Source organism: Microcaecilia unicolor, chromosome 2 (assembly GCF_901765095.1).
Source record: "Microcaecilia unicolor chromosome 2, aMicUni1.1, whole genome shotgun sequence".
Classification (NCBI taxonomy): Eukaryota; Metazoa; Chordata; class Amphibia; order Gymnophiona; family Siphonopidae; genus Microcaecilia; species Microcaecilia unicolor.
This window is the reverse complement of record NC_044032.1, coordinates 279,274,134-279,290,920: the sequence shown is the minus strand read 5'-3', so window position 1 is coordinate 279,290,920 and position 16,787 is coordinate 279,274,134. Positions and strand designations below refer to the sequence as shown.

The following is a 16,787-nucleotide window of genomic DNA, read 5'->3' as shown; positions in this document are numbered from 1 at the left end:
TCTGGCATCTACAGCCAGAACCCAAATGGTTGGTGGTTTTGGTGCCAAATTGATTTGGCTTCTGGGAGCATGCTAGGGAGGTAGTTTCCTAGATGACATCACGGACTACTTTGTGGTGCAGCTAGTTCAGCAACCAACAAGCAGGGGATCAATTCTAGATCTAGGTCATTAGTGGCCCACATGATCTTGTGCAAGAGTTAACTGTGCTGAGACCATTTGATGATAAACTAGATTGTTAAATGCTTTTTCATACTAGACTTATAAACTGAAGTTGATAAAGGAAAACAAAAGCTCAATGCTGCAAAAGTCAAAATTTACATCCAGTATAGATGTAACAAAAATATCATGCTGGAAGCCGACATATTCCACCTAAGGAAGGCTAAATGACAGGCTGCATGGTAGTGATATGGCAGCTATAGGAGCTAAAAACACTCAAACTGTAAGGATCCAACTGAAGACAATAGAAAACAGGATAAGGAATGGAAAGGACCAAGCTTCTTTTTTTCAGAGCCTTGGAGACAAAGCACCCTACATCTTTAGATGCATTTCAAAGCAAAAAGCCAGTGAAAAATCAGGCACGGAGGTCAAGGTAATGGAGAGACTGAAGGATTTTTTTTTTTTTTTGTCTGAGGAAGATGTTGGGTGGGGATAATTGCCACTAAACAATTTGTGGTATGGATAAGTTGGAAGAACTGAAATCTAAACCTGGAAGATATAATGGGGCAACTTGATCAAGTAGCAAGTCACCTGATAGCTCTGCAAATTCATTTTACTAGCTTTATCAGATCTTTAAAACTGAGCATGGTTCCAGAAGACTGGAGAGTGGCCAATGTAATAAACCATTAAAGAATTACATAGGCTCACTGGAAAATCAGACCAGTGAGCTTGATGATGCCAGGCAAAATGGTAGAGAATTCAAAGAACAAAATGGAGTATATACATAGCCTTGGATTTTCCAAGGCAAGTATCTTTGAAGGAGTAACTAAACACAGGAAGGGTGAGCCAGTTGATATTGTCAAATGCCTTCTGAAATCTAGATATAAAGTACCTCATGAAGGACTCCTGAGAAAATTATCCATAGGATAGGAGGCAGTATAAGTGAAAACAGGGTTAAATGGCCAATATTTTCAATAGAGAAGGCTAAATATTGGGGTTCCTCGGGAACCTGTTGACCACTGCTTTAATATTCTAAATGATCTGAAAATAGGAATGAGGCAACAAACTTATTCAAAGGTCTTAATTCACAAGTACTGAAATTGCAAGAGGACCTTAAGACTGGGAGAGTGGGCATCTAAATAGTACTGTGAACAAGAACAGTGATGTGTGGAACATTGCATCATATAGCAATGTTTGGGTTTCTCTTCACTACATTAGGGAAGAAAAACTAACACAGGAAAAGGATTTAGGTGGCATATTGTACTTCTCAGTGTGCAGTGGCACACTTAGACAAATGGCTTTCTTCATTATATTTGTGCTGATTCCAGTTTCATCGCAACATTTTTCCAAAGTTCAACATTGTATTGACTTGTTAGAAAAATGGATGCATGCCCATGGGTTAAAACTTAACAGGAAGAAAATTTCTATTTTGAATACTAACCCAGAGCAAATTTAAGATTACTTTCAAGTTGAATACAAGCTTTCTTTGGTCATTAGGATCTTGGGAGTTCAAGTAGACCATTTCCTTGGAAGAACAAGTCTGTACACTAGTTAAAATGTTTCTAAATGAGAACTGCACACTAGCCAGAGGTGTGTTTTTTTTTTTTTTTTTTGCCAACCAATATGAGCACTTAGTGCATGCATTATTACTGTCATCCCTTGGTTTTTGCAACTGTTTAGGTTGCAGGAAGAGGCAACTGAAGAGGCTTCAAATTGTGCAAACCATCTTTGGGCTACCTAAATTTGTTTCCCTGTCATGTTAACTTCACTGGTTGCCAATTGGAAGTGCTTTTAAAAATTTTTTTTTTTAGCTTTGCATGGCTTGGTTTCGCTCATCCACTTTTGCTTTACAGCCCAGCCCCTATTAGAACTAAGATGTGATGGTGCCAATTTTTTTTTTTTTTAAACTTCTGCTAAGGGTAAAAGGAGACTGCTGCTATCTGAAGCAATTTGGCTGGTCAAGCTGCAAGACTGGGAGGATATTGCTGTGATTCTTTTTCACACTGTTTAGAAAGATCAAGCCTCAAGAAGGATTTAAGTGGTTTTTGTTGTCTCTTTTGCTGTCTACCACCACTTAGAACTGAAAGTGGTAGCAGGATATAAATCCAGATTTAATGTAATAAAAGCAAATGGAATCCTAGGAGTTATTAGGCATGGAAAACAAAACTGATACGTGTCTATTGCTCCAAGGTGTAACCACACCTTAAATACTGTGAGAAATTTGATTACTGCATCTCAAAAGATCTGGCAGAAATAGAAAAGGAATAATGGAAGGAGAGGCTAGAGCTCTTTGTCTTGGAGAAGACAGTTGAGGGGAGATTTGATAGGTAAACATTGTTTTACTTCCAAAAATAAGGATTAGGGGGCACACAAGAAGCTAAATAAAATTAAAACAAATTTGTGCATTTGTTTGCCAAAATGCAGATTGCTTAGCAGGGTTAAGATTGAAGAATTAAATGGAGTATAGTAAAAATCCACTGCTTGCTTTTGGGGATCTTGCCAGATACTTGTGACCTGGATTGGCCACTGTTGGAAACGAGATAATGGGTTTGATGGCAATACAATAAGATGAGGACTGAAGCACTGGGGAGCCTCTGAGCTCAGTAAAACGAACTGCATCTAGCTTCAGACGGTGTAAGCATTCAGATATGGGGAGGCCCTCTGTACAAAGCAGTGTTTAGCTTCAGACTAGCCAGTCAGGTTTTAAAGATACCTAAAATGAGACCTACACACATCTCATGAATATTCATTTCAGCTATCTTGAAAACCTGACTGGCTGGGGGGCCTCCAGGACCAGGTTTGGGAACCACTGGTTTCACTGTGTGGAAAATTACTTGATGAGCTTTGTATTGATCACCTCATATTTAAAGGATATTCTGTTATAACTTGTACTCTAGTTACATAAAGGTGAAAAGCTGTGGCCAGTTCTAAACATTGTTAATTGGGATGGGAGAGGATTTAAAGAATAGGAGTTAAGAGGAAAGGACATCGGACATATTAGCTGGTATATTGTATTAGGAGGTACATGTGTGGGAAACTCTTTATTATCCAACTTCTGGGACTACATAATTGGGCTAATTCAGGTAGTTGCCTGATCCTGTCCAAATGACCAGTTTAATAGTTTGTATTTTAACACACGAGTAGAACTTTGTACAGGCTTTTCTGAAAGGTTTTAAGAGGATGTTATTGTTAGAAGATGGCTGGTTGGTTAATGAGGGAAGGCATAACAAAGCAATTGACTAAACCTGATATTGATCTGGGGAGCCTTGAGTCTTAAGATTCAGAGCACTAATGTTGCTGAGAGCATTGCTCTACCACTTTTTCTACAAAGAAAACTTAACTTAAGCTCAAACTTACAGGTTAGTTCCACACTTCTAGAATAAATGCAGCAGTTTCTGGCCATTGGGTTCCTCAAACCCAGCTTGGCTTCCAAAGAATTCATCACTGATTTCCTCCTATAAATGAGTGTGCATGGGGCACTGCCCTTTTGGTGAGGCATAATAAATCATTCTAAGGTTCTAGTCAAATTTTCAGACCCACTCAACCTTACCTTAAAGATGTCACTAGCATAGCTCAGCTTACCAAACCTCCATTCTAATTTGAACACGTGTAGGTAGATCCACTGTAGCAGGAGAGGGGAGATGTGATGTGTGGCATAAATGCACAGAAGGTCTCAATTGCAAGGACGCTCTAGAATGAGGGGGCTTAGAATGAAGGTGAAAGGGGATTGATTCAGAAGTAACCTGAGTAAATACTTCACAGAAATGGATGTCTATTACACATGTATCCTTCTCATTAGTTCATTGTATAGTGGTTGGTATGGTCCTTGGAATAGGCTTGGGGAAACGAGCATTACCAATGTTTGTAACTTTTGATTCAAAACTTCAATCTATTTTTTAGGTTGTTGCTAATGCCACAGATATGGTGGCTGGTGCAAAAGAAGCTGTAGCAGGAACTGTAACGGGTGCCAAGACTACCATTGCTCATACAATCACAGGAGTGCTGGATAAGACAAGGGGAGCTGTGCAGGGGAGCATGGAAATGACCAAGGCTGCTGTGAGTGGTAGCATGAACACTGTTCTGAGCAGCCACATGGTACAGATGGTGAGCACTGGGGTAGATGCAGCACTGACCAAGTCTGAGGCTCTTGTGGATCACTATCTCCCTCTGACTGAAGAGGAAACAGGTAATTAGACTGCCCAAGTGTCTTGACAGTCTACAATGCTTTTTGTCACTAACAGTAACTACCTTCTTGATGTACGACTACTAACTGTAGTTTTTTCCACTGCGTGTTGGTGGCTATACTCTGTCTTAATGAGATGTAGAAGTAGCATAAGCTAACAAGTAAAACCAAGCAAGCTTTCAGATTGGCAACCAAATCCTGTTCCTGCTGTGTCAATGCTAAGGGTAATTTGGTGAAAGCTTTCAGATTTCTTTTCTAGAAGTGTTACGAAGTCCTTAGCAGCTAAGCATTTGACTCTCATTGCTTACCTAGCAAAAGAAGCTACAAGAGTAGAAGGATTTGAAGCTGGAACACAGAAAAGTTACTATGTCCGACTGGGGTCACTGTCTTCCAAAGTTCGCAGGCGAGCTTATGAGCAAACCTTGTCCAGAGTCAAAGATGCCAAAATCAGGAGCCAGGATGCGATAGCACAGCTCAACACCACAGTTAACCTGGTAAGAATTTGTATGAACCTTGTATTTGGTGATATTAGGGAAGGTTGGGTATGGGTGTGGAGTAGGTGTCTTCCTTGCTGACTGGTGTGTGAAGGAGTTGGTCTGACTGATTCCCTCGTAAATATAGGTTTCCTGACAATCCGCATTTGGGAAGCTTGGGTCATGTCCACTTCTGCTAGAAACTATTCATGAACAGTATGAATTTGAGTAGTTCTCCTTCCTAGTAGGACACTCCAGTTTCAGTTTCTAACAACTGAAGTTAAAAACCATGTTTTGAAAGGATTCGGCTTACAGCACTAAAAATCCATTTCTTCTTAGATGGAGTTTGTACATAAGAACATATCCGGTGCCAACAAGCAACTTAATGATGCCCAGGAGAGGCTGTACAGGTCCTGGAAGGAATGGAATAGGAGCACAGGACAGCAGGATGGAGAGGAAGCTCCTAGCACAGAGGTGAAGAAGCTCAAATTGGTCCTACAAAACACTAGTGAATACTGCATTAAGGGTATTAACTTGACATACGTTTGCACAGGTTGCAGGTTTTTTTTTTTGAATCCTGGTATAGATTGCTTATTTTTACCACTTAATCCTTAATGTTACTCTTCAATTTTGATGCACTAAAGATCATGCTGCTTGTTTAGAAGACTTTTGGCATTCTGTCAGTCGCACATATACTAGGCTTACTCTGTTTTCTATATCTATAGAACACTCTTATCTGTATAACTACAACTTAGACTACTGAAGCGGGCCTTTGGCTGAAACAACACAATTCTTGTCAAGTCCATTATATTTTGAATAAGGCTTCTGATGTGAACTGAGTCCATTGGATGTTTTTGCATTGTTCCATGTCTCCGCTACTGTGCTTGCTTGCCTTACAAGGTTCACACATCAGTCCTATAAGTAGCACTTCTAAGAACTCTGCAGTAATCAAATTACCTTTAACAAGTGGAGAAAAACTATGGTAGCAAAAATGCTTAATGTTGAGCTCATTCAATTATAGCTCAAGGACTCCCAACTGTAGCAAAAATGCTTAAAGAGTGGAGAAAAGACCTCCAGTCAAAAACTGTTACAAAAAAAGCTTAATATTGGAGCTCATTCAATTGTAGGTCATAAAACTTCCCAGTTCTGTTGAGTTGGGCACAACCTTCAGAGCCAATGCCATATGCTAGTAAAATATCAAAACTACCTTTTGGAAGGTTGATATTCCATGAACATATGGTGTTGGGTGCTGAAGATGTCCAATTCGCAATTTTAAAAATCTTGGAGCACTACAGTTCTTATTGGAGCATATGACCTATGATTTGATCTCCAAACATAATACATCTACTGGGGTATTAGGAGGCATGCCATGTACAATCAAGCATCACCTCTGGCTGGGTAAAAGGGAAGGGTTATTCAGCTCAAAAGGTCAAGATAAGCATTGCAGTAAACTAGTGGCATGCAAATTGCACCAGCATTTAAAGCAGGTATGCCAAACTCATGACTGATGGGCTGCACTAAAATGTTCTCCCTATTCTCACCATTAGTTATGATAAACTTGTATTGTGTAATAGGTGTTCTATCTATTGTAAAATGTCATACTGTAACAAGCTACACAGCTTCCCCCCACAGGCCACATGTTTACACTTTAAAAAAAATCAGGTGTGGGTAACAAATTGGTGCACCTTCTGTTACAAGTATGTGAGAATGGGGAGCATTGGAACTGGGACCCTCCATTGATGCTGCTGGGCATCTTGGATCAGGGTCAGTCTGCAAAATGCAATTTGTGCTAAATCAGATAGTTCAGCTATCAGGGAAGTGACTACCCAGAGTTGCAGCTCTATATAAGAGTAAGTAAACTTGGCCTTCTGCATACCTACTGCACTGCCCTCTAGTGGCTTTATTTCTGGGGTTTTTGTGCTAGATAAGTGCATGAAATTAGCCCCTGTTCGAAGCAGTAAATTTTAATGAAGGTCACTATTTGTGTGTTCATGACATACTGTGATTTGCAATTGCCTTGCACAACTGTAATTGCCTGTCAATGAGTGGATGACGCAAGTTGGCTAGAGGCTGGATCCTGGCATAGCCAATACCACAATAGTATATAGATTCAAACTCAGTTCCTGGGTAAAGTGGTTAGCACAGGAATCTTAGATTAAGGGTCTTATACTAACCTCAAGCCCTGTCAGTTAATGAATTTTGTTAGCCTTGACTAAAATATTATCCACAAATGATCAGGTTTGAGACCCAGAAGGAATTTTCAGCATACTCCTATGATTCTTAATAGACTAAATCCCTCCTAATTTTTCTTAAACATCCTATACAGTGTTTTTCAAACAAGTAGAACCTTAACACTAGGTCTACATCAGCTGTATGAATAACCTTCAAAGGAAAATATGTGGGACACAACTCAACTATATTTTAGAATGACATGGTGCTTCAAGGGGTGCTGCATTTAGCTCATTTTGGATAGGATCATGAGTACTGCCTACATGCAAATGACTAAACTAGCTCTGCACTTCATTTCCAGTTCCTTTTGACATGTAATTTTTCTATTTTAGCACATTGAGTCACGCACCCTAGCTATTGCCCAGGACCTGACTCGCCAGCTTCAGACCACCTGCCTCACCCTGGTATCAAGCATCCAAGGCTTGCCCCAAAACATCCAGGACCAAGCCCACAATGTTCGCAGTATGGCTGGGAACATATACCAGAACTTCCACTCTGCCACTACCTTCAGAGAAGTGTCTGATCAACTCCTTGGCACCAGCAAAGGCCAGCTGAAGAGAATGAAGGACTCTCTGGATGATGTGATGGATTATCTTGTCAACAACACGCCACTCAACTGGCTGGTGGGTCCTTTCTACCCCCAGCTGCAGCATGCAGAACATGAAAATAAGAGCGAGGAGGAAGTGAGTCGTCAGGACAAATCCTGAAGAAAGCAGAAGCTAATCTATTGTAGCTAGACAAGTGACATCTTAACTGCACTATTTATCTTGCTATTCTGCTAAACTTATGGTTGCTTTGTGTTCAGAAGCATATCCTTCATGCAGGGGGAAGGGTAAGGTCTCAAACGGGAAGAGCATTGATGAATAAGCTACAGTTTGCTTCTACTTGGCAATCTATAGCCATATTTGTAAATGCCATATCTTAATGTTAAATGAATTGCCTTTAAAATACTTTGTTTAACTCTGTATAAGCCCTTATATTTTGTAACAAGCTGTCGGCTTTAAGCTGTTAAAGCCACTTGGATGGTTACTTCTCTTTATGGGCTCAACCAATACTGAGCCTTCTCTAACAGCATTCAGACTATATATGATTTGAGTAGTCTTAACAGCAATTTCTCTGTAACCAGATGGCTGACATACTGAAAGTTGTGGGCTTCTAAATTTCTCTTCACAGTAGATTTGCTTGTACTAGATTTAAGAATATGGCAGAGGCTGACCCTGTACTTTGTGAAGACTTCAGTTTTTTTGTAATACCTGAATCGTCAATAAATCAGCATCAAAATATGGTGGTCCAGATTTAATGTTTTCACTTGCACATTTGAAAACCAAACCCTTAACCCCCCCCCCCCCCCCCCCCCCCCCCCCAATTTGCAAATCTCAATTGCATTAACTTTTTTTTTTCCTGTTTTGCATCTGACCAGGGGCAATTTAATCAGCTACAAGAACTGCATGACATTCAGGATTGGCTGTAATTCAGATAATGAAACCTATGTACAGCACTTCCATTAATTCAATAAGTAATGCCAATGTCATAGTTCAACTACTTCAGTACATCTATACACAAACTAGTAACAATACTTGGGTTTTTTTTTTTTTTGCAATATCTGGGTTCTGAAGTACCAGACCTATCAATGAAGGAATAGCAGATGCTGGAGTAAATGCAATTGCATCAGCTCCCTATGAAGGAGAGTTGACTTATAATTGGTAACATTAGCATAACTTTATGGTATGGGTACAGAAGGTTTCTCTCCAATTAACTGGTACTGCAATTTGTACAGTCATTAAACTTGGATTCATTCACTAAGATCTACTTAAAATCATTATTCAGATATCAGAACTAAGCAATGGGATTTTTTTTTTTTACTGTTGGATTTAAGGAGTTTAAATTGTAAAGGTGGAACTTGCAGTTTAGGCAGTTGCATCTAATTAGATGTTGGCTGTCTGGTTCATTATTCACCTAGAATCTATTCAGGGGATTAGTGCAGAGTATAAATGGCAAGAATAGAATGCCCATCCAAGTACAAATACAAGTTTAGCATAAGATCCAAGTCAAGCAATCTGCTCACTTTGCATGCCCATGAGCAAGAAACCCCCACTTTTTATACATGTTAAATGACTGAATCTAGTATTTTTTTTAGTATTACCATCCAATCCATAGACTTCTATCTTACACTCTTAACCTTGATAATGTAAAAGCCTGAGTTTCCACAGGTTTTTTTTTTCCATAAAGCAGCAGAGCACAACCCATGTACAGAACAAAACATTTTCAAAGCAAACTTTTTTTTTTTTTTTTTTTTTCTTCAGTTGGTTTCAGTTTCTTTACCTGTTTTATCAGAATTACTTCAGTCTTCTGTTGGGTCACTGTCTCTTCCTTAATACAGCCAGTTTTTTTTTCTTCTTAGTAACTAGACTTCATCCTGTCTCCCCTTTTCACTTTTGCTATTCAAACTATAGTCCTGTCCTCCCATTCCTACACGTTTCCTCAGCCTCATCCGTCTGCCTCTAATCCCCACCCTCACCTACCTATTATAGACTAGTTCAGAGGTTCCCAAACTGTGCCAGGACATCCTGCTGTGATGCATCGCTCCCTACTTCCCCTCCTGTAGATCATGCATCATCCCCACCCCCACTGCAGTGCTTGCAGCTTACATTTTTGGGCTGTCTGATTCACACAGACACTGTGGGATCTTCCTTCTGCTGCATCCAGCCCTTGCAACAGGAAGTTGCATCAGGGAGGGCCAGATATGGCAAACTAGGAATGCGCTGGAGTGCCTGTGTGAATTGCAGACAGCCTGAAAATGTAAGCTGCAGCAGTGGAAGGAGAAGGAAGCGGCAGTGATGCTGGACCTGAAGAAAAGTAGTGAGTGACGCTGTATTTAGGGAAGTTGAGTGTGGTGTGGAAGGAGGGGGGATGCTGCAAACAAGTTTTGGGAACCCCTTACCTTTGCTTCTTATTCAAGCTCCCATTCCCCACTTTACCTCCCTTATTTCCATTCTCCATATTACCTCCAATCTCTGTTCTTCACACTCCTTAACACTTCCAGCATCTATTCATCTACCTTAACCTAGCATCTCTCTGTGTCACCCCTCCTTCCAGTGGCGTACCAAGGGGGGGAGGGCGGTCTGCCCCGGGTGCACGCTGCTGGGGGGTGCTGCGGTGCGCGCCTGCTCAGTTTGCTGACTTCTTTGCATGCTTGCTGCAGCTCCCTCTGCCCTGGAACAGGTTACTTCCTGTTCTGGGTCAGAGGGCGCTGCAGCAAATGCGTGAAGTCATGGAACTGAGCAGGTGCGTGCTGTGGCACCCCCCCCCTAGTGGTGTGCCACAGCGGGGGGGGGGGCACACCCCCCCCCCAGGAACACCACTGTGCCTTCCCCAGTCTGTACACTTTTTTTTAATTTTTATTTGAGACTAGAGAGTTGCATGGGGACAAATCTTACCTAGCCTGTCCCCACTAGAATCTCACCCATCCCTGCAAGAATTTAATGGTACATAAAAGAAAATTCTGGTCATCTCCCTCAGTCTCTCTAGATTTGAGAGCTACATCACTGTAGGCAAGGAAGGAATGGAAGCTAAAAAAGAACACTCTGGTGTGCACATGTAAGATTTGTCTCTGATTTCTGGCACTGTGTGCTGAGAGGTCAACGCATGCACACACAACAGGTGACATCCGATGCTCTTGCCTGTGTCAGAGCTGAGGTCTGCGCATCAGCCCGGGAGCCAAGAGGATTAATTGTAACATACTAAGTGACAGCAAATAAAGACCTGAACGGTCCATCCAGTCTCCCCAATAGTCACACTCATTATCAATTCATGATTAAATCAACAAGTGTGATGATATATACTTTTTTTTTGTGTTTCTAGAACATAGACCATAGAAGTCTCTGGCCCTATACTTATGTTCCAGCTACTGGACTGCTTGCTGAAGCCCACTCCAGTCTATTTGTCTTCTCATTTGTGGGATACAGACCGTAAAAATCTGTCCAGCACTGTCCTTATGTTCCAGCCACTGAAGTTGCTGTCTAAGCCCTTTCTAGCCCATCCTAAACCAGACTTCCATATATTAGACACAGACCATACAAGTCTGCCTGGTATCGACCCTAGTTAATCACAGCCAGAGTCGCCATCTAAGCATCACTTGACACATCCACACCCATGCAGTCATTTAAGGTTAGGATTTTTATATCTTCCATTTTCTAATTAGAGATTCTCTGTGTTCATCCCAAGCCTTTTTGAATTCCATCATCATTTGTGTCTCCTTAACGGAAGACCTTCCATCCCACTGGGAACCCCGCAGGACCTGCTTCCGTCCCCGTGGGAACGCTGCAGAACTGCTTCCGTCCCCACAGGAACCCCGCAGAACCTGCTTCCGTCCCTGCAGGAATCCTGTGGGTTCCGCGGGATTCCCGCAAACCCTGTTCCCGTGCAGCTCTCAATTTAAGACCATCTCCACTGCTCTTCTCCTCCCCCATCCGCCTGCACAACTTAACCAGGTCTGCATGAGATTGTGACAGCTGTATTTTTGTTGTGGTCCAAATGGCAGAAAACAAATCTACTTTCAGTTTCTCAGCTAGAGGCACCCAGGGCCAGCCCAAGCTGGACAGAGTAGCAGCTGCCTTTAAAAAAATGTAGGACAAGTAGGTGGTGGTAGTAAACAGGAAGTTTAGTACCTTCCCCCCCCCCCCCCCCCCCCCCATTTTAATCTTACTAAACTCTGGTTCACATTCATTCAGTGAGCACATCTAATGGTACTAGCATACTCTCCTCTGAGGAAAGACTTGGTGGCAGTGCTGTGTGTTCATGAATGAACTAGAGAATTCCACTAAAGTGGGTTTTAAACTAGGATCGGTGTAGAGACTTGCACGGGTACGGGGTTTGCGGGAATCCCATGGAGACGGAAAGTTTCTGTGGGGTTCCCATGGGGTCGGAAGCAGTTCCTGTGGGGTTCCCATGGAAGTGTATGATGCATTTGCGCCAGCCTCTTACCTACCGAGTACCAAGTTCTTTGAGTGCTGTCTCCTCCTTGCTTTAACAGCACAGATGTGGAAAACCTCCATTAAGGAGGTAGTAGAGATACAAATGGTGACGAAATTCAAAAAGGCATGGGATGAACACAGAGGATCTCTATTTAGAAAATGGAAGTTATAAAAAACCTAAACTTAAATGGCTGCATGTGTGTGGATGTGTCGCGCGACACTTACATGATGTTTCTGGCTGTGATGAACTAGGGCCGGGAGACCTGTATGGTCTGTGTCTCATATATGGGAATCTGGTTTTGGATGGGCTGGAAAGGGTTTAGACAGCAACTTTAGTGGCTGGAACATGACAGTTCTGGACAGACTTTTACGGTCTGTGTCCCGCAAATGAGAAGATGAATAGGCTGGAGTGGGCTTTGAGGGCAACTCCAGCAGTTGGAACATAAGGATAGGGCCAGGTGGACTTCTATGGGCAATGTCCCAGAAACACCACAGAAAGACTATAATCAAGTATATAATATCACATTCATTGTTGATTTAATCATGAATTGATAATGATTGTGACTATTGGGCAGACTGGATGGACTGATCCATTTTTTATCTGCTGTCATTTACTATTAATCCTCACTGCTTCCGGGCTGATGCGCAGACCTCTCAGCTCTGACATAAGCATGAGCATCAGATGTCACCTGACCTACTGGCGCATGCATGTGGTGGTCTCGCACACAGTGCCAGTGAATCAGAGAAGTCTTATATGTGCGCACCAGAGTGTTCCAACTTCTGTTCCTTCCTTGCCTGCAGTGCTGCGGCTCAAACCCAGAGACTGAGAGAGCTGACAGGAATTTTTTTTAATGTACCATTAAATTCTTGTGGGTGAGGACAGGTTAAATTCTTGCGGGGACGGGTAAGATTCCCCGTGGGGATGGGTTAGATTCCCTACGGGGACGAATGGATTTCTGTCCCTGTGCAACTCTTTAGATCGGTGTATAGGTGAACAAAATTCCTGCTAGATAAACTCTACCGTATAGACCAACCTCTGGAAAGCAGTACACTACCTTTTTTGTGAGCATAGTCTAGGTGCTCTGGGCTTGTCATAATTTCTTTCCTGCTCTTCCAAGATGCCTGTTAACTCCTTTTTCTCTCCTACTTTGTTAGTGTTTCTAATTGTAGATTGTAAACTGCTTTTGTCTTCGTTATCAAGAAAGGTGCTATAATCAAGTGTTCCCCAACTCTTGTTTAAGAGGGAGGTTTGAATTTGCTACTGGGAAAAATGTTCACAACTGGTAACCTGTGTGGGAGGGAGCCATTTATTTTATTTGGACTTTGCTCACACCTTTTTCAGTAGTAGCTCAAGGTGAGTTACATTCAGGTACACTGGGGTATAGCAGATGTGATGCTTATAAATGAGTTTCTGATGCTACAATGTCTAGTGTGGTTTAATATTAACATATACATGGAAAGGATTCTCAAGTTAGGGTCCTACTCTTCAGGAAAAATTCTCCTTTTGTCCATAACAGACAAGTGGGTTATGTCTGGCAGTAGATGGAGACAAAGTTATTCCAATTCACACTGTGTATTGTGCAGCCTAGGATGCTCAATATTTTTGTTTCTCTAAGTGGTTGATGGTCTGTGTAGCTCCACTGGGTGCTTTCAACCAGCTCCTGTCCCAGTTGCAAACTGGAGGTCAAGTGAGCAGGGACGTTAATGATGTTGATAATGCTCCTTAGTTTTTGAAAAGTTGAGCACTTTGCTGGAGCTAGGGTGGTACTTGGTGATTCCAAGTTCCCCTTCCATTTCACTCTTCAGGAAGCTTCCTTGTTCATTATTTTACATAAGCTGTGGAGTCTAATTGCTTTTATTAAGCCTTTTGGGTGACTGTTGGCATATGTGCTTCATATTTTGCTTTGTCACCCTGAGGTAATTTCATTCCTATAATGCAGGGTAGGTAACCACAGTCCTTGGGCACTATAACCTAGTTGGGTTTTCAGGAATTTCATAATGAATTTGCATAAGAAAAATCTCTGCGTTAGCAAATTTTGTTTCTAGGGGCAGTGGCATTTTCGTTCTGCCTCTGCTTGTGCCATCTTTGTTTCTTAGTGTTCCTTTTCTGAGAATGTGTGGGAAAATATATGTAATTTTATTTTCCAAGTTGTGCAGAAGGGCCATTTTCATCAGCATCCTGTAGTTTCCTCTTTTAGTGAGCTTTTACACTGACATCTGCCTTCCAATGTTAATTTTTTTATTTTTTATTCATGGCTAATTATTAAGCCTCTAGAAGCCAGTTCCTTAACTCGGATCTACCATTCCCTCTAATGCTTCTGCTTTTTAACTAGTGCCATGTTTAATCTTAAGCAGGTTTATGAGCTGCAGCTTCAATTCAAAGTCAACTGCCATGTTCCTCTGCAGTTTGGCTGGATGCTGCTTCTTTTATCTGCATTTTTAGGCTGGGATGCAGGCTGTATTCAGATCGTTAATGAGCTGTTTTGGCCACTAGAGGGCTTATTTCAATAGCAGCTTCTTTGTGTAACCCGAAGGGGTTAATATATATATATGTTAATACATGAATCTTAGCTGGGCTCCCATGTTGCTGGTTTGGCCATTACTTGCCATGCTGAATGTTCCTGGGGAGAGTGCTGGGCACGTCGTTGGCCAGGAGACATCAAGTGTTCAAGCTGAGGCTCTGTTGCAGTGTTGCCAGGTGGGTGGTTTTACCGCCCAATTGGGTGGTTTTCCACGACCCGCCGCTTCTTTTTTTTCTTTTGGGCGGTTTTCAGCCGCGGGGGGCGGGGTTAGTGACGTTTTAGGCGGGGTTAGTGACATTCTGGGTGGGGCCTATGACGGGGGAGGCGGGCCGGTGATGGGGGAGGCGGGGCCGATGACAAGGGAGGCGGGGGTGATGACGCGGGGCTGGGGGTGTCAGGGGCGGGGTTTGAGTTTGGGCGGGTTTTGGGCTGGATTTAGGCTGGTTTGGCTGGGAAAAAAATTTTCCACCTGGCAACCCTGCTCTGTTGCCTTAGCAACAACTTCTGTCAGTTGCTGAGAGAGGCAAAACTTAATACATTTCTTGATTAGCTTTCGAAGGTTGCCCTTCTTCGTCAGATCGGAAATCAAGAAATGTATTAAGTTATGCCCAATAAAAAAGGTATCATCTTATTTTCTTTTCCATGTTTTATTTTGTTTGATTTCTATTGATAACCTTTAAGAGTGGACTAACACGGCTACCAGAAGCAGCTGAAGAGAGGACGTGTGGAAAGAGTGTCTGTGGCAGTGAGAAAAAAAAAGTTTGCTATATATATATATAGGAAGTCTTAGTGTTAAATAGGGAAATTGGAATTTAAGTGTTATTTACCCTGTTGGAGTGGAGGAGGAGCCTAGTGGTTAGTGCAGTGGACTTTGATCCTGGGGAGCTGAGCTCAATTCCCACTGCAGCTCCTTGTGACTCTGGGCAAGTCATTTAACCCTTCATTGCCCCGGTACAAATTAAGTACCTGAATATATGTAAACAGCTTTGAATGTAGTTGCAAAAACCTCAGAAAGGTGGTGTATCAAGTCCCATTTCCCTTGAGTGATAATAGCCATAGGGAGAGGTTGTATAAATGTGACTGATATGTATGACAGGGTGTGTGAAACTTAGAAGTCAAATTAAAGAGGAACTTACAGTTTAGGGGACTGGGATAAGGGTGATTCAGAGGTCCTTGGGGAAAATATGAGGAGGGAGTGGGATTGGATGACTGGGATCAGGGTGATTCAGAGGTCCTTGGGGAAAGTATGAGGAAGTGAGTGGGAAGAGGTATAAATGCAAGGCTATTGAATGAGCATGGGTAACTTCAGCAAGAGAGTGTACAGATTTAATTGATGTCCATGGTGGAGTGAGAAGTTTGTGTAAAGTAATTGTAAAGAATGCTTTATTTAAATAGGGAAGGGGGATGAGATAGTTGAGTTGAGAGCAACTTTAAAATTCTTGGTGAAAAATTGTGTTGTGGATGAAATGAGGTATGTGTGGTAGGAGATTGGATGAAGTGGAGACAATGTCAGAGTGAAAATGTGCCTTTCTTTTGCTCACCTTAGATTAGGGAAATAGAAGTACAGTGCAGGCCTGGAAGCTAGGGAATATTTTAATTTTATTTTAATCAGTTTAATTGGCCATTATGTTTTAATAGCCCTTTAAAATCATCTAGTGAGACCTTATGAACAGTGACAGGGAGTTAAGGTTCCCCCCCCTCCAAAAAAAATTGGTTTGATTAAGTCAGGTGTAGGAAAAAGACCTTAAGGAAAAGAAAGTGAAAGCTATACAGGAATCCTCTGGGCCCCCATGCAAGAAGAAAGAGTTCTGTACATCTGGTTTCATCTATACAACTATATGTTCTATTACAGCTAAGTAACTGCCTGAGAGAAAACTTAACTTAAAATACTCACCCGGGGATTTGCTGAGTTCTATAAGGTGAATCCTGTAAACACACAAAAAGGACCCAAAAAGAATCAAATTCTTATTAACTGCAAGGATTTAAGAATGTATGTGAAACAATTTAATGCGTTCTAATGTTGAAAAGTACATTATAAGTACATAAGTAATGCCACACTGGGAAAAGACCAAGGGTCCATCGAGCCCAGCATCCTGTCCATGACAGCGGCCAATCCAGGCCAAGGGCACCTGGCAAGCTTCCCAAATGTACAAACATTCTATACATGTTATTCCTGGAATTGTGGATTTTTCGAAAGTCCATTTAGTAGCGGTTTATGGACTTGTCCTTTAGGAAACCGTCTAACCCCTTT

At 41.9% G+C, this 16,787-nt stretch overlaps 1 protein-coding gene across 2 annotated transcripts in view; it reads left to right on the top strand.

Moving 5' to 3' along the window:
* The window catches only part of LOC115463556 (perilipin-2-like), a 198,836-nt gene that overhangs the window by 7,769 nt on the left and 174,280 nt on the right, over positions 1–16,787 (top strand). For both annotated transcript variants that reach the window (XM_030194188.1, XM_030194189.1), the window contains exons 5-8: positions 4,057–4,342; positions 4,652–4,833; positions 5,152–5,286; positions 7,374–8,324. In XM_030194188.1, the coding sequence (XP_030050048.1) occupies positions 4,057–4,342; positions 4,652–4,833; positions 5,152–5,286; positions 7,374–7,748 (978 nt within the window). In that variant the 3' untranslated portion in view covers positions 7,749–8,324. Of the gene's footprint in view, positions 1–4,056; positions 4,343–4,651; positions 4,834–5,151; positions 5,287–7,373 lie in introns of those variants that run through there.